The sequence below is a fragment of the Oryzias melastigma genome, linkage group LG4, assembly GCF_002922805.2.
Source record: "Oryzias melastigma strain HK-1 linkage group LG4, ASM292280v2, whole genome shotgun sequence".
NCBI lineage: Eukaryota > Metazoa > Chordata > Actinopteri > Beloniformes > Adrianichthyidae > Oryzias > Oryzias melastigma.
Window position 1 is genome coordinate 3,791,625 of NC_050515.1, and position 23,530 is coordinate 3,815,154.

Consider the following 23,530-nt stretch of genomic DNA (forward strand, 5'->3'; position numbering starts at 1 on the left):
CTGTGGTCGAGTTCTACAGAGAGATGTGAAAACTGAGGTGTGAAGCTCTCCACCTCCATTTGATGGAGATTCTGGGACTTTCCCGCTCGGACAGTCCGCTACAGGTCGATGTCCCTTCGGCGGGTGGGATACGAGCCGGGGGGGTGAAGGATGCTTCCTGGAGTGGTGGGGCTGTTTTTCCGGGTTCTTCTCTCCTGTTTCTGTGAGGGGAACAATGTTGCTGCTGAAGCTTCAGCGGCTCTACAGGTAACATTCATCAGAACTTTGGGGAACTTCTTTGTGTTCTTTAGAGAAAAGGATGTTTGGATGTTTAAACATGGTTAAAAGAATGAAAACATGTTTGTACATCTACATGAAATATTTATGCTAAATTTACTAAATAAAAGAGTTTCTTGGAATGAGACAGAATGTGTTCTTTCTCTCTGTGCTGTTGGAAGCAGTGATGTCTTCATGCTAACCTGATGCTCTGCCGTGCAGCAGAACATCAGCGGGCCTTCAGCACCGCCGCCGTCCTCTCAGTGAGAACCTTCAGTTCCAGGAAGACCCCCCCCAGAAACCCTCTCCCCAGTCTGCTCTGAAGTCCTCACAACCCCAGTTTCTGCCTCGTTTCTGTTCACCCACACGCTTCTGCAGAAACCTTAACCACCAGGTGACTCATCGTTGGAGTGGGGGGTGTCTGGGTTAGTAAACATTATTGATGCTGTGGTTGGGCCTCCCACACGCCCCTCCCCTGTTGGTCATGTGTTTGGCGTGTGCAGCGTCTGTGCAGTTCCTCCTGGTTCCTGACAGCAGGCTGGAGTTCCTGCCTGATCCCGATCCTCTGCTGAGGTGGAAGCCGCTCGGAGACTCCTCCTCTCACCTGCAGCTGTGATGTCGGCCGCTCAGACGGCGAGGACGATCTCACGTGGCGCTCTGACGGTGGGAGTGGTCTGAGGATTCGGGCTGCAGAGATCCTGTCAGATACCGAATGAAAGAAGGACGCCGCTGTTGACTCGAGCTTGAAGTGGAAATGTGGCGTGTATTTTTAACAGTGTGATAAAGAGCAGTGAGGTGATGAATGTGTTTGCTCTGCGGTTTCTCTTGTCAATGCAAGAGTTGTATAAGAGGTAACATTGAAGGTTAAGCAGCGCTGTAAAGCCACGTCTCAGGCCCCTCCCCCTCTTCAGGTTCTCTTTGTTCTCCTGGATCCATCTTATGACCGAGGTCCTCCTGGTTCCAGATCCAGAAGAACCCGAGCTCAGTGACAGACCTCAGGAGAAGACGTTGCCGTCCTCCTCAGTGAGTTCTCTACGGTCGCAGGGCTGCTCGGCTCCCAGCTTCCCTTTCAACTTCTTCTCAGTCATTCAGATGAAGACACATTTTGGGGACTTCCTGGTGTTTTCTAGATTACTATGCTCAGCTGCAGACGCTCTCATGGAGCTTTTCTCGTGACCTCAATTCTCTTGACCTCAATGCTTGTTTGTCGCTTTGACTAAACCGTCTCCAGTAAAATCAACCGCTCTGCAGTACGAGCAGCAGCTCCTGCAGCAGTAACTCCTGCAGGAGCTGCTGCTCCTTCAGAGGAGATATTTGGGAGTCGTTTCACTTTAAAGTCCTTCAAGTTTTAAAAAACTTGCAAAGCTTCCCTGAATCCGATGGTTCATCCAGTGCAGTCTGCTCCTTTGTTTCTTGTTTGCTCGACTTTTCCTGCATTTATTCTTTTTGTTTCCTGGTGGATGAGTTTTGATTCCCTTTCTTCATTTGTTGGTTATTTTTGAAGGTCACGGCGACTGGATGTTAGAGGCTGACTGAAGTCTGTCTTCTGATGCTCATCATCACCATCTCTCAGTTCAGATTTGTCACAATCAAAGTCGTCTAAAACAACACAAAAGTAAACATTTCAGAAAATCACACAATTTGTGAGGATCTAAACCAAAAAAGACAGCGGAGAAAAAAGTCCATCAGTGGAGGATTACAGGCTGTGACGGGACGGAATCAGACAAACATGAAGCTGCTGCAGGAGGGAAAATCCTGAAGAGATCAAATGTTAGTCACTAACGCAGAGAGAAACCATCATGCTCAGACCATCTGGAACAGAGCAGGACGCTGACAGACTGGAGGTCACACAGGTTATGTCTGCAACAATCAGACTTTAAAGAAGGATCTTTGTTTCTGTCTCCGTTTGGTTTCTGTGTCATGTTTGGTTCTGATCCAGAGGATAGACTTTAAAGTTCTGTTACTGGTTTATAAAGCTTTGAATGGTTTAGCACCAAAATACATGACTGACCTCCTGACCCAGTTTGTACCAGCCAGACCTCTCCGGTCATCAGGATCCGGTCTTTTATCAGTTCCTAGAGTCAGAACTAAACATGGAGAAGCTGCATTCAGCTTCTATGCTCCACAGATCTGGAACAGACTTCCAGAAAACATTAGATCTGCTGAAACACTCAGTGTATTTAAATCCAGGTTAAAGACTCACCTGTTCTCAGTTTGATTAATATGTATTCAAAAGTTTACGTCTGACTGTTTATCTATGCTGGTTTTAAATTAAAATCTTTTTACTTTCTTTTAATTTTATTTTAATGATCACATTTTTACTATTTCTTTTGATTGATTCTTTGAATGTTTTCTGTACTTTGAATTGTCTCTGGACATGAGACGTTCTATACAAATAAAGTTGTCTTTTGGTTGAATCAGGATTTTGACTTCATTTCTTCATTTTAGTTCCGTTTCCTGCTTCTGGTTTTTCTATCAAACGGACACTAAACTCCAGCGCAGAAACGCAGAAGCTCTGCTTTCACTGGTCAGGAGCTGTATCCCAGACGCTCCTAGACTGAGCGGTCAGCTGTCTGACCAGCTGCTCCTGCAGGAGGAGTTCTGCAGAACACCTCCTGCAGGAGCAGCTTTGATCAACTTTAGAAATCTGCTGTAAGGTGTCGAAGCCACAGATTCCATTTAGCTTGAGCTCAAATGAGGAACCCACTTTACTATCTCCCCCCCCCCGATGGTGAAGGCTCATGCTGTGCACGACTGTCATATGTGCACGAGTGTGTGTGTGTTAGTGTGTATGTCTCTGTCTAAATATGGGCATCTGTCTATGAGTCTGTGTGTACATTTGTGTGTGTTTTGTGCACTGTAAACGTGCGTGTGTGCGGTGACGACACCACTGATGGTCCAGTCATAGAATTTGCGTCCTCAAAGGCAGAAGCGTTTTGTGCTCCGGCTGGTCTTCTGCAGTCTGAAACAGCAGATTCCACTTCAGACTTTCCTTTCACCACAGTTACAGTGTGTTAGCAGGTTGTATATGTTAGCATTAGCGGTGTAACGAATAATTGATTCCTACAATCCAATCAGATTGATCCGTCTGAGGAATGTTAGGAATGGAACCAACTGTTATAGAATGATTTTCAAAGAAGATAAACGGATCTTGAACACTCTGATCTGGAATGATTCAGTCGGTTCATTTCCTCTAAAGTAAAAACGACCATCCCAGCAGAAAGACGTGATTCAGAAACTGATCGACCATCATTCAGTCCTTGAATTGATCCAAGTCATGTGACCACACAGTGAGCTAGAATGTTCTGACGATGATCCTGATGTGGAAAAACAACAACTTGATCAAACCCGGATGTGAATGGATTTGACATTCATTCTTGTTTACAGATTTCTTTAATTATCCTGATAAATACAGGAATCGGTAAACTTCACCTGAGCTGTTCAGGATCAGGTATTGATCTCTGAGTCACACTGATGGACGTTTAGATCAGGATGTTCTGATCCATTATAGATCAGTGACTTGAATCAGAATTAACAAAGATTTTCATGATAATCAGATCAGGAACCATCGATGGTGATCTAAAATAGATTGTTGAAATTCATCTTTACAGCCATGGTTAGCAGATTGTGTATCTTAGCATGTTGTGCTTCAATCTATTCAACTAAAAACTACCAACCAGGCCAGAAACTTGGGTGTAGTGATAGACACAGACTTAAATTTTGATAAACACATTAAGGCAGTCACTAAATCAGCCTATTATCATCTCAAAAATATCTCAAGGATTAAAGATCTGATGTCTAAGCAGGACCTGGAGAAACTAGTGCATGCTTTCATCTTTAGTCGACTTGATTACTGTAACAGTGTTTTTACAGGACTACCAAAAAAATCCATCAGGAAACTGCAGCTTATTCAGAACTCTGCTGCTCGGGTTCTCACAAGGACCAAGAAAGTAGACCACATCAGTCCAGTTCTGAGGTCTTTACACTGGTTACCTGTCTGTCAGAGGATAGACTTTAAAGTTCTGTTACTGGTTTATAAAGCTTTGAATGGTTTAGCACCAAAATACATGACTGACCTCCTGACCCAGTATGTACCAGCCAGACCTCTCCGGTCATCAGGATCCGGTCTTTTATCAGTTCCTAGAGTCAGAACTAAACATGGAGAAGCTGCATTCAGCTTCTATGCTCCACAGATCTGGAACAGAAGTTTACGTCTGACTGTTTATCTATGCTTGTTTTAAATTAAAATCTTTTTACTTTCTTGTAATCTGATTTTAATGATCACATTTTTACTATTTCTTCTGATTGTTTCTTTTAATGTTTTATGGAAAGCACTTTGAATTGTCTCTGGACATGAAATGTGCTACAAATAAACTTGCCTTGTATCTTAGCAGGTCATGCTTTCAGGTTACCGTCTGATTCATAAATGAAGTTCTTTCTGGGTTTTCTGCTGGACTACAAACATGTCTGTGTTGAGAATAATGGGGTCATGCTGCTCTTTAATTCAGGAGTTTTTTCTTCTTTCTGGACGAGTCTTCGCTCAGTGTTTGGGTTAAGTGGTGAAGAAGTTGAAGTAAGCATCAAACGTGTCCTTTGTGTTATATATGTATTTATAGTTGTGAGGCTGGCAGCCGCGATGGTGACGGTTAAACTGTCAGCGAGGATACTCGGCCTGCTGAATATCAGCCGTTAGCAGAGGCCTTCTAGCACCTTTGCCACACCACTGGTGCATCACCCTAACCACTCTGCTGCACAACCAGCTGTAAAAATAGATAGGAAAGATTGGCCTAGATATGCACGCACATTCAAGCATATAAGACAAGGATACACGCAGCTCTAGGTGTTGATGGTGGCAAGGATGGGGTTTGTGGGGGCGTCCTCTGTAAGGAAAAAGAAATGAGACAAAGAGATATGAAACCACAAATGCTGAATTTAACTGACACCGAGTGAGCACCGATTCAACCAGCTGTTGCTCAGCACTCGCCTCAAGCACTAATTCACCTTTTTGACCCTCTGATGGGTGAAGTACAGCAGTGGGAGCTCACCTCCACCAGGTGGCGTTAGATTCCTGTAAAACACAGATTTACTGCTGGCCTCCAGAGAGGATGAGCTTTTCTCTGCTGAAAGACTCCACTGAGGAACTCCACTTTCCCCTCCCAGAAACTTCATCAACAAGATAAACAAAACATGGAATTCAATCTTTGTATGTTTGCTATTTTTGTGGGGAGAAACCTTAAATATTTCTGCCCCCCCATGACCTGCACACCCCAGAAACAGTTAAACCCGAGGATTTCAAGGCTCCAGTTCAGAACCCAGACTGGATTTCTCCCCCCGTGTCTCTGCAGAGGGACGGTCTGAGACGTCAGAAAGACGTTGGAGCGGGTCGTCTGGTTACAGCGTCCTGAGAGGAAATATTCCCTCTGGGCTCCGAGACTTTGAAAGGAGCGGCCGGATTCAGGTCGAAACAACAAACGCTCTTTCAGTCTGAAACTTTACTCTCACAAGTCCCACCTGCACCTGTGACCAAAGTATTTGTGTTTATGCTGCGACACCTGATAGGCTGGACGCCCCGCCTCTTTTCAGGTAGACTCACAGGGAGGACAGGCGGTGAAGCTGGAGGAAATGAGGAGGGGGGCAGAGAGGAGGGAAAACAGCAGCAGACTCGGATTCTAACATTCGTGTCCACAGGTGAGACTGACGGCATCCAGGTGAACACGCAGCCGTTTCCTGCTCACTCAGATGGATCTTCAGTGTTTTGGAGACGGCGCAGCCTGAAGCTCACCTTAGCAACATTTGTTTATTCGTGGAGGATCAGAGGATCAGAGGAGGAGCAGAGGAGGAGCAGAGGAGGAGCAGAGGAGCAGAGGAGGAGCAGAGGAACAGAGGAGGAGCAGAGAAGTAGCTGAGGAGTAGCAGAGGAGGAGCAGAGGAGGAGCAGAGGAACAGAGGAGGAGCAGAGGAGGAGCAGAGGAGCAGAAGAGCAGCAGAGGAGGAGCAGCAGAGGAGGACCAGAGGAGCAGAGGAGCAGCAGAGGAGGAGCAGCAGAGGAGGACCAGAGGAGCAGAGGAGCAGCAGAGGAGCGCTCGCCTCTTTGCTCTGCTCGGCATCATGGTGACGGAGGACTCTCCATCAGGTCGGTGTTGATCAGTTTCATTTTGAGCCCGTCTGAACGGAGACTTCCTGGAAGGACAGAGTTGTTGTTCCTGAATGAACTGGACTCCATGATGGTTTCTGCGTTCTGCTTCGTGGTGTTTCAGAGCCTCACCTGAAGCCTCCATGTTTCAGGTGAGGCTCTGCGGTCAGCTCATCTCCACTCTGACCTTGTGACCTGCAGGTTTCACGTGGGAGGTGAGAGCAAACAGCCCCAACTACCACCGGGCCAGACAGAAGAAATCTTTCCTGTGCTTCCAGTGGGGGAGATACGCAGTAAGAAGCTCCGCCCACATCCCAACGCCATGCAAAAACCTCAGTCTCTGTGTTGATCCCTGCCGGACTCGGGTCCCTGGGCGCCGCTCTGACCCCCCTTGTCCCTCTCTTGGTTGGCAGGGCAACGCGGTGCACAGTCATAAATACTCCCCCCTGAGCTTCCTGCCCCTGACGCTGTTCGAGCAGTTCCACCGCGCCGCCAACCTCTACTTCCTCCTCATGGTGGTGCTGCAGGTCAGATCGACGCTCACATGCAGATCCTTTCCTCCTCCATTTTGGCTCTTTGGCTTTGAGGAAAACTTCAAACTTAACTAATTAATTAACTAGTTAATTTATGTTTAGATTTTTGACAAATCAGAAACTGATCAAAATGATGGCAAAAGCATCAGAATCATGTTATCTTATTACATTTACATGCATTGATTTTAAAATAATTTAGATTCTTCTCTAAAACTGTTGTGTTTATTCACTAGTAAAAGAACAAAGATGAAGGAACACAGAATTCAATGAAAGTAAATCTCATGTTTCTCACATGTTAAATAAAGTAAATCTACTACAGCTGCAGGATCTGATTAAACACAGGATGTGTTTTATTTTGAAAGGAACGTTTGGATGCTTCTTTCAGAAGTGGAAGTTAAAGTTTTCCTCTGTAGAAACTCTGCAGTAATTCAGTCATTGTAGATATATAAAAGCTATGTAGAATCTTAGGAACTGATACTTAGAGCTACTGCAATGTGTGACACCAGATAGACCTAGCTTGACGTGCTAAGTGGGCTAGTTTGGCGCGCTAAGCAAGGTAGTTTGACATGCTAAGCGGGCTAGCTTGACGTGCTAAGCGGGCTAGTTTGACGTGCTAAGCGGGCTAGCTTGACGTGCCAAGCGGGCTAGTTTGACGTGCTAAGCGGGCTAGCTTGACGTGCTAAGCGGGCTAGCTTGACGTGCTTAGCAGGGTAGTTTGATGTGCTAAGCGGGCTAGTTTGACGTGCTAAGCGGGCTAGCTTGACGTGCTTAGCAGGGTAGTTTGACGTGCTAAGCGGGCTAGCTTGATGAGCTAAGTAGGCTAATATGAGGTGCTAAGTGGGCTAGCTTGATGAGCTAAGTAGGCTAATATGAGGTGCTAAGCGGGCTAGCTTGATGAGCTAAGTAGGCTAATATGAGGTGCTAAGCGGGCTAGCTTGATGAGCTAAGTGGGCTAATATGAGGTGCTAAGCGGGCTAGCTTGACGAGCTAAGCGGGCTGTCGTTTCCCTGGACAACGTAAAAAAAACAAGTCTTTCACTCCGACCACTATTGCAATTTATCTGTCCTTTTATTATTTACAATAACTGATATGGATTTGGCTTATTGGGTTTTTTTTCCCGCCACAGCAGTTGAAAACCTTTTTCCCTTCTGGCTGTCACACACCTGTCAGCCAATCCAACACATTCTCACTCCCGACTCGTCACATATTGACGCATGGTTAAAGGACCTTCCGCGTCGAAACATGAAGCTTTGAGGTTATCTTTCCCCTCAATATGTGCCGAGTTCAGACCATGGCTGCAGAGAAACTTTTCCAGAACTGCGTTTCACAATAAATTTGGCTAATTTAATTTCTTGGATTTTGCTTCACCTTTGACAGAACAGAATCTGGGAAGACGTTCTAGGATGGACGGGAAATCGCGTCTCAATAGAAGCTATTGTTGAAATTAACGTTCAAAGAAGCACTCTGATCTGAAATACTTTAGAGCAAGGATAGCCAACTCCAGGGCCACATTCCTGCATGTTCTTTACTCTGGCATGTTCAAATTGAGTGGACACACCTGAAGCAGGTAATGAGTCATGAGGAGAGCTTGGAAATCTGGAAGTCATGCAGACACCGCGGCCCTCGAGGCCTGGAGTTGTCTGTCCCTGCTTTAGAGGAAGTGAAGTCATATCAGATGTGTTTGAGATCACCCAGCGCCTCGCCTGCATCGTCGGCGAGACCAAGCGGCTGCAGGAGGGGGCGGAGAAAGGCGCCAGAGAAGAAGGTGAACTCCGAGACTGTACGAGAGCAAGGAGTTGGGGTTTGTCCTCAAGATTCGGTTGAATATTAATATCCCTCCCCCTTATTATGATCTGTGCCATTATGTCTTTGATATTATTTTTAACATCTGTCAAAGGAAAACAGATAAACTATAGCTGTCGGGTTAACATAATGTCCACTGTTCCAGAGAAATAAATATAATTTAAATTACAATTGTTATTTTAATTCGATGACCTGTTTGGGGTGTGTGTAATGTTTGCCTCTTGACCAGGACGCCCTTGAAAAAGAGATCAATGGATCTCAATGGGATTTTTTTCCTGGTTAAATACTGGTTAAATAAATAAATCTAGTATAGAGATGGCAGCGCTACAGACCTCAGATCAGCCAGCAGTGGCTGGTTTTGGCTCTGATTTGCTGGTAAAAAATGCCTTGGGCGGGATGACATATATTGGGCAAGTTTTGGGTTGATTTAGTTTTTTTTTTTTTCCTGTCATCAAAATACTCAAATAAAAAGAAATAAACAACATTTTTGTTAGTTTATGAGGCAGAAATTAAAGTAATGTTAGTAATGTTATTTCTATGGTTTAGAATCTGCGTTTCGGGATCTCTTATTTCCGTGTACTGGACCGGAACCAGCCGGACTGTGTGATCACGTTCTAGCTTTACAGAAATGTCTCTGACGGAGAGAAAGAAAAAAGTTCTGCGACAGTTGACGGCTGCCGTCACGAGATGACTCATCCGGCGGGTTTCGAATTGGGGCCCAATAAATCAAGGGTCTGGGCGTCCGGTACCGGAACCATCACGCATCGGCTGCCACGTCCGCATCCTATTAGGAGATCTGGAGGCTGGGAGCCGCGATTCAGCCAGCACATCAAAAGACGGCTGATCGACCAGCTGCGGGTCGGGTTCCGATCCCGCTGCGGGTCGGGTCCTGGAATCCTCGCACGTCGGGCGCCGCCCCTGGTACCGCCCTGTGTCCTGGTAGCAGGTGGTTGGGTTGAGGTGTGATTCATTTTTGACCCAGCACCGTTGCGCCCCGTTTCCCCGTGCCATGATCTAATTGGATCAGCCAACTTGGCACATATTAACGAGAAAGGTAACCCCAAAGCTTCAAGTTTCGATGCGGAGGGTCCTTTAGCCATGCGTCAATATGTGACGAGTCGGGAGTGAGAATGTGTTGGCCAATCAAACTCAATCTAAGACAGACAGCTAAATGACATCAGCGACACCCACGGGACATATTTCTCAAAAGGGCTTCTACAAGATAGAGGTCATGAAGGGATTTTTTAATGGACACACTCGATGAAGGAAGCCTGTTCTACTGAACCGTCAGATGGTGGACTCGCCAGCTCCTGCTGGTTCTGGTCCGGAAGAAACTGGATCAAATGGTTGCAGTTCTCTGATGTGGAAAATCGCAGCTAAGTTCTTCATCCATTACAACCTCCCAGACAGACGGTGGGTAGAAGCGCAGAGGGCGGGGGGCTGTTCTTCTCCTGTATCAATAGAGCCATAAACTCCTCCTGTATCAATAGAGCCATAAACTCCTCCTGTATCAATAGAGCCATAAACTCCTACTGTATCAATAGAGCCATACACTCCTCCAGTATCAATAGAGCCATAAACTCCTCCTGTATCAATAGAGCCATACACTCCTCCAGTATCAATAGAGCCATACACTCCTCCTGTATCAATAGAGCCATAAACTCCTCCTGTATCAATAGAGTCATAAACTCCTCCTGTATCAATAGAGCCATAAACTCCTCCTGTATCAATAGAGCCATAAACTGCAGCTGTAACAGTAGAGCCATAAACTCCTCCTGTATCAGTAGAGCCATAAACTCCTACTGTATCAATAGAGCCATAAACTCCTACTGTATCAATAGAGCCATACACTCCTCCTGTATCAATAGAGCCATAAACTGCAGCTGTAACAGTAGAGCCATAAACTCCTCCTGTATCAATAGAGCCATAAACTCCTCCTGTATCAATAGAGCCATAAACTGCAGCTGTAACAGTAGAGCCATAAACTCCTCCTGTATCAATAGAGCCATAAACTCCTCCTGTATCAATAGAGTCATAAACTGCAGCTGTAACAGTAGAGTCCATCACTAGAAGCAGCAGTTCTGATCCGTCTGCTCAGCTGCTGGATAAGTTCAAATAAATCAGAGAAACATCAGAAAGGTTCAAAGATCACCATAAACCCGGTCCATGATGACGTACTGTCAGAGTGCGACTTGTGGATCCTTTTTCTGCTTCTGTTCTCGCCAGTGTGTCCCGCCCATCTCCTCCATCCCATGGTACATCACCATGATCCCGCTGCTCGTCGTCCTCTCTGTCAGGGCCTCCAAAGACCTCGCCAACGACATGGTAAGTCAGCTGACAGCGTCCTCTCACAGCCTCAAATAAGCCCTGCCTCCTGTGTGGGGTCATGCAGGAGGCGGGGCTCGTCCATCCTTGACTCTTTGTCCGCCGTCTCTGCGGCGTTCACCTTCTCTCCGTCATCAGTGTTATGTTGAGCGGCGAGCGGGATCCTGATGCTTAAGTGCATCTCTGAGTTACGGTCCTTAACAGCTGCGGCTGAAACGGCTGCTTGACCCTCTCTATTGACGAATCATTTAGTGGGGGGTGTAAATCTCCCGGCTGGTGTCACTGTGAAGCCCCATAATGCCCCCCCTCTCTCTCACACTGGGTCTCCGTTCCAGGCCAGAAGGCGCTGCGATGCTGAGGTGAACTCTCGGCGCTGTGACGTCCTCCTCTCCCACAGGTGAGGGCGCCGTGGGCGGAACCAGTTTCCTCATGGAGACCTAGTGAGTTCTAGTTGCTGTCCTTAACCTCTTAGGACATGGTGTCCGCATACGTGGACGTCATGTTTTGTTGCTTAACTGGACCTGTGACTTCCTGTTCAGATTTTAGCTCAGACATTAGCTAACAGGTTAAACTGTTCTAGAGTGATTGTCTGAAACCACAGACACAAACGAAACATCTGTTTCAACCAGCTGTTGACTGAACTTCAATGTTTCAGTGAATCAGTAGTTCTAGATATCAAGTTAAACCTTAACCAGTTTATCTTGATTTAGTCTGTTCTAAATGTGCATGTTAAGGTTGCAGTGAAGTATGGATTGTATCTACAGAGACAGAGAAGTATCTGACAGATCTCCTCTAGATCAGTCGGGATCAGTCAGCAGCACGAGCCGCTTTTCTCCTTCACAATCTGCTGGAATTACGTTGATCGTATTAAAGATGAAAAAGTTCCAGTAAATCAAAGACATAAACTCTGGAGTTCTGTCGTTAAAGGGTTACTGTGCAGTCGTCCTGTCCCAGAGCATGATGCTACCACCCCCATGCTTCACAGTAGGGATGGTCCTCATCATTCTTCTTCCTCCAAACACAGAGAGTGGAATTTAGACCAGAAAGTTCTGTTTTGGTCTCATCTGATCACATGACTTTCTCCCATGATCCTCTGCATCATCAAACTTCAGACGGTCTGGTTTCAAAGCGGTAACCATGGAAACGCTCCCAGCTCAGGGACAGCTCCTCTGTAGTTCTGGGCTGATCCTCACCTTTAGGGTCACTGAGACCCACCAGGTGAGATCTGACATGGAGCTCCAGTCGTGTTTAGCTTCTTCCGTTCTCTAAGAACTCCAGAGGATCTTGGGTAATTGCCCCGTAGTCCTTTCCAGCCTCGTGGAGCTCTACAGTCTGTCTCTGGTGTCTTAGGACAGCTCTTTGGTCCAAGTCATGAGAGTAGTTGGAGTCTTACTGGACTGGACAGGTGGTTAAGGTAGACTGTTTAGAGTGGAGTGTTTAAGGTGGACTAGTTAAGGTAGAATGTTTAAGGTGGACTGGTTCAGCTGGACTTTTTAAGGTGGGCTATTTAAGGTGGTCTAACAGGTCTGTGAAGGTCAGAATTCTAGCTGATCGTCAGGGATTCAATTATTTTTTATAGCAGTAGCATACACGTACATAACTTTTAAAAGTTCATACAATGATTTCCAGATTGACTTTAGATCACATGTGGCCCGGGGGCTGGATCCGGCCCTCCAGGTAATTCTATCCAGCCCTCCAGATCGGGGGGAGGGGGGTCAGATCCTTCTCTGTTTGTCCCCCACGACACACGAACCGGACCCCAGGTTTGGTCAAACCGAATTGACTTGAACATGACGTTTTCATGTCAGATTCGGAGCCACTCAGTGGAAAGACTTGTGTGTTGGAGACATTCTCCGGATCTGCAAAGACCAAGTCATCCCGGTAAGTCTTCCTAAAACCTGTTCTCTTTGATTTGATGTTTTGCTCGTTTTGTTGTGTTTAATAAATGTGTGTTTTTGATCATTGGAGACTTGACTGAGTACGTCGTTGCTGTTCTTCAGCACGGAGAGGCTGACGTCTCTGTTGCTAACGCTGTAGTCGGGTTCTGGCCCCCACCTGCTGAAGACGTTCCTCGTTTGGTTTGATCTTCATATTTGGTTTCTGTCCTCACAGGCAGATCTGCTGCTCCTCTGCAGCTCGGAGCCTCACAGTTTATGTTACGTGGAGACGGCTGACATTGACGGGTAAAAAGAAACGGCATGAAGACGAGTTTGTCTCTGTGCTGTGATCCAACCATCTTTAACTAGAGCAGAAATCACAGGGAGCCAGAAGAACAGTGCAAACATGTAGGAAGTTTGTGGTTGTGGATCTCCATGTAATCATCAAGATCAAAGGTTTATGAGTAAAGTTTTCTGAACTGCTTTTAACCAACAAGAATCTTTTAGTAATGAATCTTTTGATAACTTCAGATATGCTGAGACTGGGAGGGTCTGGGTTCAAAGAATGGATCCCAGTTATTGACAGTAAATAAGAACTGGACTGAGTGACCCCGCCCCCTCAGCATAATCCTTCAGACTTTTTTTGACATCCTTTTGATAATCTTCATTTTTCATAATATTTTTTCTGTAGTTCAAGTTATACACGGACCAATCAGACCCCTCAGTAAAAGTAGGCGGAGCCTGCCGGCTCCCATGTCCAACGTTCAAAATGTTTGGTTGACAGATTTTGTGCAGCTTGATTTTAAGAGGAAGGGGTGTGACCTTCCATCAAGCTCAGTCCTGATTGGAAAGAGAGGTTGCCATAGAAACACTCGGACCAATCACTGCTCACTGATGCTGTCTGGCTCCAACATGGCGACGTATCACAAAAACATGTCAACTGAATTAAATGTATCTGCTTATTTTCCATTGGGGGGGGTCACAGTCCTCACATACCCATTCTCATGACCCAAAGCCCCCCTGCTGCTCATGGCCCCCCAGGTGTTGTGAAGATAACCGCTGGACGTTCCCTCTGCAGAGAGACCAACCTGAAGTTCCGGCAGGCTCTGGCCGCCACCCACAGCCACCTGGGCAGCTGTCCATCAGAGGGCGCTCTGGCAGCTTTTGACGGTCATCAGTCGTCTTCACGTTCTCCATGTCCCAGAAGCCTCAGCGGCAGTAACACCCGTGTTCTCTGTCTGACCGCGCAGGTGTGGTGCAGTGTGAAGAACCCAACGACCGGCTGTACGTTTTTCGGGGTCACCTGCTGTGGCGGGGGGAGTGTCACCACCTGGAGAACGAGCACGTCCTCCTGAGGGGAACCGTCCTGCGAAACACAGACCGGGCTTACGGCCTGGTGGTGTACTCGGGTACTGCAGGAAGTTCTTCATGTGAGAAGGACGGGTCGGAGCGTCTCCGGAGTGGCGGCCTTCAGCGCTCGTTCCACTCTGGCCTCCTTCAGTGACAAATGTTGTGATGAGGAATGCAGTCGTTGGCGCACTAAGTGCTTAACTCCTGCAGCTGCATGTTAAGTACGGCGGTTTTAATGTCTGGCTCATCCTGTCCTTTAAGTAATCATTGATCGGTTATCACCGGACCGGCCGGCGCTGCCATGTGACCCTTTCAGTCGTAGTCAAGCAGATCAATAGATCAAATTTCCTCACAGATGGTTTCAGCAGCCGTGCAGGCCTGACCCGGACTCTGCAGGTTTTACCTCCAGCCGCTCGTACATCAGCTGCTCTAAATCTACCAGGCCAGAGCTGACGTGTCCGTGCTTTACGAGGGTCGGAATGAGTTTCCCGCCCTTGAAAGCTTTTGTCATTTTCACAGGTGAAAACTCCCGTTAATGTCTGTGAGACCCCGCCACCGTCTCTGCAAAATATTAGTGGTATTGATTCCTTTGTCTCACCGTGACTTCTGCGCCACAGTCGGCCTCGGCTCAGAGGTCACGGGGATGGAGGACCAGGACGTGACCTTTGTCTCTGAAGACGGTTTCAGACTGAGGCGGCGCTGACGGCGTTTTCTGTGTGGCAGGCGCAGACTCTAAGATCATGAGGAACTGCGGGAAGATGAAGCTGAAGAGGGCGAGAACCGAGCAAGTCCTCAACAGGGTGGTCATCGGGGTGAGTTGGTGGACGGCGGGCAGTGGGGGGGTCCTGCGGCGCTGTCGTCATGTCTATCTTTTGGGTCGGCAGATCGTCCTGTGTCTGCTGCTGGCGGCGCTGCTCCTCGCCGTTGGCAGCGGCGTGTTTTCAGGCGTGGTCATGCGGGAGGCGGGACCTCTGTCAGCGCTGGTGTTTAACGGTGATCCCGCCTACACGGCGTTCCTGGTCTACTGGAGCTACATCATCCTCCTGAGCCCCGCCATGCCCATTGCGCTCTACATCACGTTAGTACTCCCTCAGTGGTGGGCGGGGCCACATGCAGGTCTGCACATCCTCTGCTGCCTGGTCATGTATGGACATGTGGTTCAGCCCCCACCCCACTTCTACCTGTGCTGGATGTTTCCATTAAATCAGGGTACTGGTCCGGTCCAGAGGGAACCAAGCGGCCCTCGTACCAGGACCAGATCAATCTGATTTGATTGGAAACATCCAACTCATCAAAAACGAAGAGCTGGTGACGTAGAGAACCGTCCGTCCATAGATGTGGAGTTGGGAGTGAGGATGCGTCGGCAGCTCAGTTTGGTGTGTCTGCAGGTTTGAGGTGATCCACAGCGTCCACAGCCGCTTCATCGGCTGGGACCTGGAACTGTACTGGCAGCCGGGAGACAGGCCGGCGCAGGCCAGGAACACGTCGCTGAACGAGGAGCTGGGCCAGGTGGGATACCTGCTGAGTGATAAAACTGGGACGCTGACGCAGAACCGCCTGCTATTCCGACAGTGCTGCATCGCCGGGGAGATCTACGGTAACGAAGAGAGCCGTTCTCTGCTCCAGACAGCCAACGCCGAGAATGAGTGTCGACGCCGCCCGGCCGCGCCGACGCTTTATGTCGGTGCCGTTGGCCATGATGGCGAGCAGAATCCTGGTCACCATGTTTTACATTCATTCAGTCAATTATTTCGATTCACTTTGAAGGCCTCACATTTCTGTTCAAGTGTCTTAAATCCTATTAATGTCATCAGTATAAATTTAACATAAACAATCAAAGACTTTCAGGTTTTCGTTCTTTGTGTTTACATGTAAAGAAACAGACTAAAGTTTTGTCTGAATGAAGACGTCTCACCGTCACGCCGTCACTGTGGTCAACAGGTGTTTTCTCCTTCACTTTCCAAACATGTTAAAGATCTAAACTCCATGTTTATTCGTTTACATTCATACAAACTGGCTGCATGGGGGGCTGGTACAGAGAACCGTCAATTCTGTGTTTGTATGGATTGTTAGGAACGGTTGTGATGACAGGTACATCTCTGAACCCTGATGCCGTTTCCTGCTGCGTGTTTCGTCACTTCCTGCTCCGTCTGTGGTTGTTGTCCTCTCGTTGCAATGCTGGCCGCTGGTGCTGATGAACTCCTCCGTTTGGTGTTTTTGTGCTGCAGGCGACGCCTCGGTCCGGGCAGAAGACGTGGAGGTATCTGCTCTCGCTCTGTCCTCCAGCTGGGCTCTGCAGGAGTTCAGACTGACCGTCTGTGTGTCCTGCAGCCCATGGATCTGAGCTGGAACCCCTTCTCCCGCGGAGGCCTGCACATGTCTGCTCCCAGCCTGGTGGAGAAGCTGCGAGGACGGCGGTGTCCAGCCAGCAGGCGGTTCTTCCGGGCTCTGGCCCTGTGCCACACGGTCATGGCGGAGTGGAAGGACGGTGAGCGTCGGCTCTTCTGCTGCAGACGGATCCACAAACTCCATGAAAGTCTCAGCAACAAACCGTCCTCTGACGGGGGCTCTGTGTGTCCGCCCCCCAGACTCCCCTGTGTACCAGGCCGCCTCTCCAGACGAGGAGGCGCTGGTGGGTGCAGCCAGGGAGCTGGGCTGGGTCTTCCTGCGCAGGAGCAGGGACTGCGTGGTGGTTTCGGAGCTGGGCGTGTCCCGGCAGTACCAACTGCTGGCGCTCCTGGACTTCAGCAGCAGGAGGCGGCGCATGTCTGTGCTCGGTGGGTGGACCCCCAGAACCTCACTGATCAGTTCAAAGAGGCTCCGCCCCTGAACCTCAGCTTTTCTGTTCTGCTTCTGCTGGTCAGTGCGGGAGCCGGGGGGGGCGCTGAAGCTGTACTGCAAGGGGGCAGACATCGTGATCCTGGAGCGGCTTCAGAGGAACGCCGCTCACCTGGACAGGACGGAGCGAGCTCTGCAGGTAACTCTGGGGTCACTCCGAGGTCAGGGAAGCTGGTCCTGAAACAGTCGGTGAGGATGAGGAGGATGATGTCCTGTTTTCCTGCCCCCCCACCACAATGAGGCTGTCTTCATTTGTCTTTCTGATCTTCATCTGTGGTTTTCTCTTCCTCATCATCAGCTCATCTGCTCTGTCTTTCACTGCTCCTCAGTTGTATTCGTTGACAGGTCCACACATGACAAACCAACAGTTTGAGCTTTTGGTGTATTCTGCTGTTCAGTCCTCTCGATAAAGAATCCCAAAGCGGTGTTTTGATCCGTTCATGCTTTTCTGAGTAATCCTCTACGTGTTCCAAAGGTAATACTTGATCGTTTCTATGGCGATAGTTGACCCCGAAAGGGTTCGCCATGGTTCAGCCCCTTCAAATGTTTCTGCCAGCATCTGTATTCCGGGTCGTTGCTGACACACCTGTGACCTCCTGTCCTGTCAGGTGTTTTCTGTGGCCTGTCTGAGGACGCTGTGCGTTGCGGTTCGATCCGTTCCTGAAGCATTATGGGAACAGTGGAGGGAAACTCTGGATCTGGTGGCTGCCATGGCGACCGCTGAGCGCGACGCGCAGCTGGAGCAGCTGTACGACGAGATGGAGCGAGACCTGCAGGTGGTTCCACCTTCTGCTGGACCGTCTCTGACATGAGACTGGCTTCAACAAACCATATTCTGACTCCCTGACTGTTCCAGAGTTTGAATATTCAGCTCTGCCATGTTTACCTCCACTTAAAGCCCCATCAGTTGCCACAGACCGAGGTGTTGTTCTCTGCATTTGACCCCTCCTCTGGGGGAGTGGTGAGCTGCAGACACAGCCGCGCTCAGGAGCCTATTGGTGGTTTAACCCCCCCAATCTAATATCAAGCATGAAGGCACTGGGTTTATTTTTAGAGTCTTTGGTCTGACTCGGCCTGGAATTGAACTCACAACCTTCCAGTCTCAGGACGGACACTCTACCACAGGGCCACTGAGCTGGTTGATCAGCCGCACACTTGAATAAACGCTCCGTTTTTCTTATTTTGCTGTAGCTCCTGGGGGTAACAGCGATTGAGGACCGGCTCCAGGACGGCGTCCCCGAAACCATCTGTCTCCTTCGGAGGGCTGGGATTAAAGTATGGGTGCTGACTGGAGACAAAAAAGGTATTTGGATCGTCAAATTAATGAAAACAGTTCTGACCGCAGCAGCAGACGCGTCTCTGCTGAGGTCTTCTCTCCACTGATCCACACCTCAGTAACCAAAGGTTCAGTCATTAACTTGGACCTGAAACATTCAAATCTGGGTCATCCTGAAAACCTGAATGAAGGTTTCTAGAGAAGCTGACCAGATTCTGGATCAGTTCTGTTGGAATAAACCACAGAACCAAAACTCTATGAAGCAGAACCGCAGGACGTGTTTCCAGGAAAACCCGAAGCTCCAGAGAAGTTTCAGACTTGCCTGGAACAAAGAAGGATTCAGCTCTGGATTCCTGAAGTAAAAAACTGTCTGATGTTTAAATGCTGACAGATAAGAGGAGAAACGAGACAGAAAGGAACCTGAAGCTGAATCTGTCCAGAGCACCAGGAAGCTGAGGTTGAAGCTGAAGCTGAAGCTGAAGTTGAAGCTGAAGCTGAAGTTGAAGCTGAAGCTGAAACTGAAGTTGAAGCTGAAGCTGTGCAGAGCAGTAGCAGGAAAGCTTCCTTCCACGTTGAGGCTAGAGACCGTCAGTCCAGATGAGAGTTCCAGCAGAACCTCAGAAATCCTCTGAAGGACGTCTGCCGTCGCCATGGAAACGGCAACACAACAGTGTTTGTGTATCTGAACATGCTGCAGCTCCAACACCACAACTTTCCCTCCAAGAGGACGGCCAGCGCTCCGTTTCTGAGAGTTCCTCTACAACATTTTCTCCTGCTGATGAACTTCTGGATTGTTCTGTCCTTTCTGCTCTCCTATAGAAATATTTCACATAGAGAGGCTTTGCTGTACATGTATTAACAACATTCGCATTTCCTAAGAAGAGCCTGCCGTCACATTTCAACAGTTTGATGTTCTGCTCCTAGAAACGGCCATAAATATCGGATACTCCTGTGAGCTGCTGGATCCTGACGCCCGGCTGCTGGACTGGCAGGACGTCCGGTCAGTGACAGCAGTGACCACGAACCTGACTCTGACAGACACTCTGAGCTGTTCATCCTCGTCTGCCTGCAGACAGATGCTGCAGTCTCCAGACCCGCAGGTCGGCTTCCTGAAGGCGGGGCAGACGGCGCTGTGGGCCGCCGGCAGAGAGGACGCTCCAGCGCAGCTGTCACTGGTCCTGACCGGGCCTGAACTGGTAACCAGAACCGCCGGATGTTCCTTCAGTCTGTCTGCATTTCAGCGTGGTCGTTTCCTCCTCCGTTCTGGAGTCATGATGGAAGCGTCACATGACCCTGGAGGGGAAGCTCTCCACAAAGCGGGCCTTCAAAGGCCGCTCCGCTCTGATTGGTCGGCTTCTCCTGCGTCCGGAGCAGCCGCTGGGAGCAGCCAGAGTCCGGCTGGTTTGGGAAGCGGACTCTGGTCCTGAAGCTGGACGCTGTCTCCCCCCAGGCGGAGTTTGAGCAGAGACCAGAGTGGGGCGGCCCCTTCATGAGCCTGGCTCGCCAGTGTCAGGCGGTTCTGTGCTGCCGGGTGACGCCCGCTCAGAAAGCGGAAATCGTGAAGTTGGTGCGGAAGCACACGAACGCCATCACCATGTCCATCGGAGACGGCGCCAACGACGTGAACATGATCAAAAGTGAGTCGGGGGCCGAGTGAGCGTGTACAGAGACGGCCTCGCCACTGACTTCCTTTCTCCCCCCCCCACCCCAGCGGCTCACATTGGCGTGGGAGTGGCGGGCGTGGAGGGGGGTCAGGCGGTGCAGAACGCAGACTTCGGCCTGTCTCAGTTCCGGTTCCTGCAGAGGCTGCTGCTGGTTCACGGCCGCTGGTCCTACCGCCGCATTTCCTTCTTCCTGCGCTACTTCCTGTTTAAGACCTGCAGCTTTGCTCTGGTGCACGTTTGGTTTGGCTGCTTCAACGGCTTCAGCTCTCAGGTCAGACCGGAGGAAACCTCTCTGCACCCCCTCCCCCTGCACACTAACTGTCCCGTTTCCTCACAGTCTCTGTACGAGACCTGGTTCATCGCGCTCTACACGGTCCTCTACTCGGCTGCACCTGTCATGTGCCTGGCTGTTTTTGAACAGGTGAGTCACGGCGTCCGCCTGCAGACGTCGTCCTGACGGCGGTCGGTGAAGGCTCCGTCTCTGCGTGCAGGACGTGAGCGCAGAGGCCAGCCTGCGGCAGCCGGAGCTCTACGGCGGCGGCCAGCAGCAGCAGCTGTCTGGCCCCCGGCAGCTCGGTCTGTGTCTGCTGCACGCCGTCTACACCTCGCTGGTGTTCTTCTTCGTCCCGTTCGGAGTCTTTAACAACACGGCCTACGACTACCAGACCATGGCCCTCACCGTTGCCATGGCAGCCACCTTTACTGCCTCCGCTGAGGTCAGGATCCTCCTTTGCTCTGTAGTATCTGGGATTCAGCTGGAGATCCATGGATGGTTTTGTAGATGACGGGATGGAGACATTTAGAAAGTCCACTACATCAGAAACTGACCATCTATGTTTTTTTATTAAGATGTTTTAACCCCTTTGATAACATCCACAGAACAGTTTTTGATGAGATTTAGACAACAGCAGTGATGGAGGGATTTTTGTTCCACCATTTTCCCAACAAATGTCAGTTTTTTTGTTTGCAATTCACTAAATTGCAAACAAAATCTAAAGTTTTAAGAATGAAACTTCATAGTTTGCAAATGAAAATAATAAATATTTGCATAAACATGTGACTGGATAGAATCTAGACCAATCACCATGAAGCCTCTTGTCTGTGATTGGCTGCCACACCTATCAGGCTAAGCTCAGAGCTTTGAATGCAGAATCAAAGATAGGGAGAAAGTGAGATGAGCCACAACGCACCTGAAAACTTTTATGCTGCAAATGCAAAAAAGGGTTAAAAGCAAAATTGAATATTTTTACTTGATAAATATAAAGTTTCATTCTTAAAACTTTAGATTTTGTTGTAAATTTGGGATATTTTGATCTTAACTGAGACTATTGGAACAAAATCTCTCTATAGGATTTTAATACGCTTGTGTTACAATGTTAGTGCAAGAATTTGATCCAAAGATTTAACCCGCTGGACCAGAGACAGCTGGAGCGTGTTATATGGAGGGGAGGGGAGAGGGGGGGGGGTGGCTGAACATTTTGTATTCTTTTAATTCAGCAATTATTACATTAGTATTAAAAAGTCATTAAAAATGAATAACAATAAATGAGTTTTTTCCACCATAAAGTTTACATTAGCTGGAGTCTTATTTTGAAACTAGCAGGAAAAGCTCTTCTACTGCCCCCAGTGGAATGACGATGAACTGCAGGAAGAAAACATCAAGTTCTAAACGTTTGTGAGGAAAGACGGCTCTGGGAAGTGCCAGGATTATTGATCCTAATGGGAATGTGGGCCAAATCCACGGATGGATGATCAATGTCGGACTGTTTGGATGTTACGGTCATGTGTTGCCATTTTCCCAGCATGCTCTGCAGTTGCATGGGGATGTCTGCTGTGTCTTCCTTCATTCTGATGTCTGTCTATCAGATTGTGCTCCTGACTAAATACTGGACCAGGTTCAGCGTGGCCGCCGTCTGCGTCTCTGTGGGGATGTTCTTCATCTGCAGCCGGATCACCCACAGCGGCCGGCTCTTCCAGAGGTCGCCCAGCGACTATTACTTCCTAGGTAACTCTCTGCTCACTTCCTGTTTGGGTTCTGTGCACGTGTGCTGCTGTGAGGTCATGTCTGGCCGGAGAACGTCATCATGGTATTTGTGTTTCTGCAGGTGTGTCTGAGGTGGCCTTCGCCGATCCTGTGGTGTGGCTGACAGCTCTGCTCGCCGCCTGGACGGCCGTTCTGCCCTCCTTCTCTGCTCACGCCTTCAGCGCCGTTCTCATGGCTCCAGACCACCACAAGGTGAGGCGTCTGAGAGAGACGCTGCAGAACCGAAGCTCCGCCAATCCCTTCGAACATTGTTTAAAGCTGCAGCCTTCGGTTGCACCTGTGGATCCGTGTGACGTGTAAGGAAGTACCTTCCCTGTGCCGCAGGTTCACAGCTCAGCCCCTCAGACCGCAGAGATGAGCTCCACGTTCAGAAGAAGGTCGACTATGCGGCGGTCCTCATACGCTGTCTCTCAGGGGGAGGGGCCTGGCCGCATTATCACCTCAGCAGTCTCCACCCGAAACGCGAGGACGAGTAAACCGACTGAGGCGCCGAGTGCTGCCGGCCGAACGATGCCTCATGAACGTCATCTTTAGGTGGAAATGTCTGAAGGTTTTGCTCCTGGTGGATTCACTGGAACTCCTCCTCCATCTGACGGCGTTTTGGAGGGAATCCTTAAACCACGTGTCAAGTCGAGATCCCAGCCGTAGTCACCAAACACTACATCAACTGTTTCTGCTGTTGACCTCGTTAAATGAGGCTTTATGACCATTTAAAATGAACTACATGTCTGCTGCCCCTACAGGCTGAAACGAGGTATTACGGCCCAGTTTTGTGATTGGTCAATTGATGTAAGTCCCTCACCATTTCAGAAGTTTCACGTCATCATGCTCTGGACGCCAGAATAAAAGCCCCGCCCATCTTTGAACCGTCGACACCAGAGTTGAAGCTCGCCACACGACCGTTGTCTCCTCGCGATGCCGACGGCGTTGAAGGTCACTTCACGATGCTGACGCCGAGAGCAGCGGATAGAGGTCGCTCTGCCAGGAGACAGAGGTGTGTGGGGTGGGGGGGCTGCCTGGGTCTTCTGAACCTTTTGTTTATGTATAAATATATACTTTATTTTCATGGAGACAATAATTAAAAGATCCTTTAGTTACTTCAAGCTAACCTCACTGTCAATCACAGATCCAGACCACACCTCCCTCGCTCAGCTGCCTCCTCTAGCCCCGCCCCTTTTGTAAATCTGGGCTGAGAGTGGAGCCAGCCCCCAGCCGTCCTGTTTGGTTACCTTTAGCATGCAGCCTCCCGGCCAGGACTCCGTCTGGATCTCAGAGCCATTTTCCTGCTTAAATAGTGCTAGAAATAAACGTGGTGAAAATCATGTTGTTGCTTAGAATAGATGTGAATTTTCAGCCAGGAGACGGTAAAACGCTCCTCTGTTACCAAACCATAAACTTCTGTTGAAGAACCAAATAAAACATGCAAACTGCT

General features: G+C 48.9%; 1 protein-coding gene across 1 annotated transcript; it reads left to right on the forward strand.

Annotated features, from left to right (window-relative positions):
* Positions 1-6,269: 6,269 nt before the first annotated feature.
* Positions 6,270-23,530, forward strand: atp8b3 (ATPase phospholipid transporting 8B3). Its single transcript, XM_036211733.1, has 27 exons — positions 6,270-6,388; positions 6,590-6,681; positions 6,802-6,915; positions 10,951-11,049; positions 11,385-11,446; positions 12,858-12,930; positions 13,162-13,232; positions 14,005-14,096; positions 14,177-14,335; positions 14,970-15,088; positions 15,161-15,354; positions 15,665-15,873; positions 16,505-16,536; positions 16,608-16,764; positions 16,865-17,053; positions 17,141-17,253; positions 17,723-17,890; positions 18,306-18,417; positions 19,315-19,390; positions 19,463-19,586; positions 19,841-20,027; positions 20,102-20,325; positions 20,392-20,475; positions 20,546-20,770; positions 21,921-22,059; positions 22,160-22,290; positions 22,423-23,530. Exons 1-27 carry the CDS (start codon positions 6,364-6,366, stop codon positions 22,630-22,632), a joined length of 3,480 nt encoding a protein of 1,159 aa, XP_036067626.1. The 5' UTR covers positions 6,270-6,363; the 3' UTR covers positions 22,633-23,530.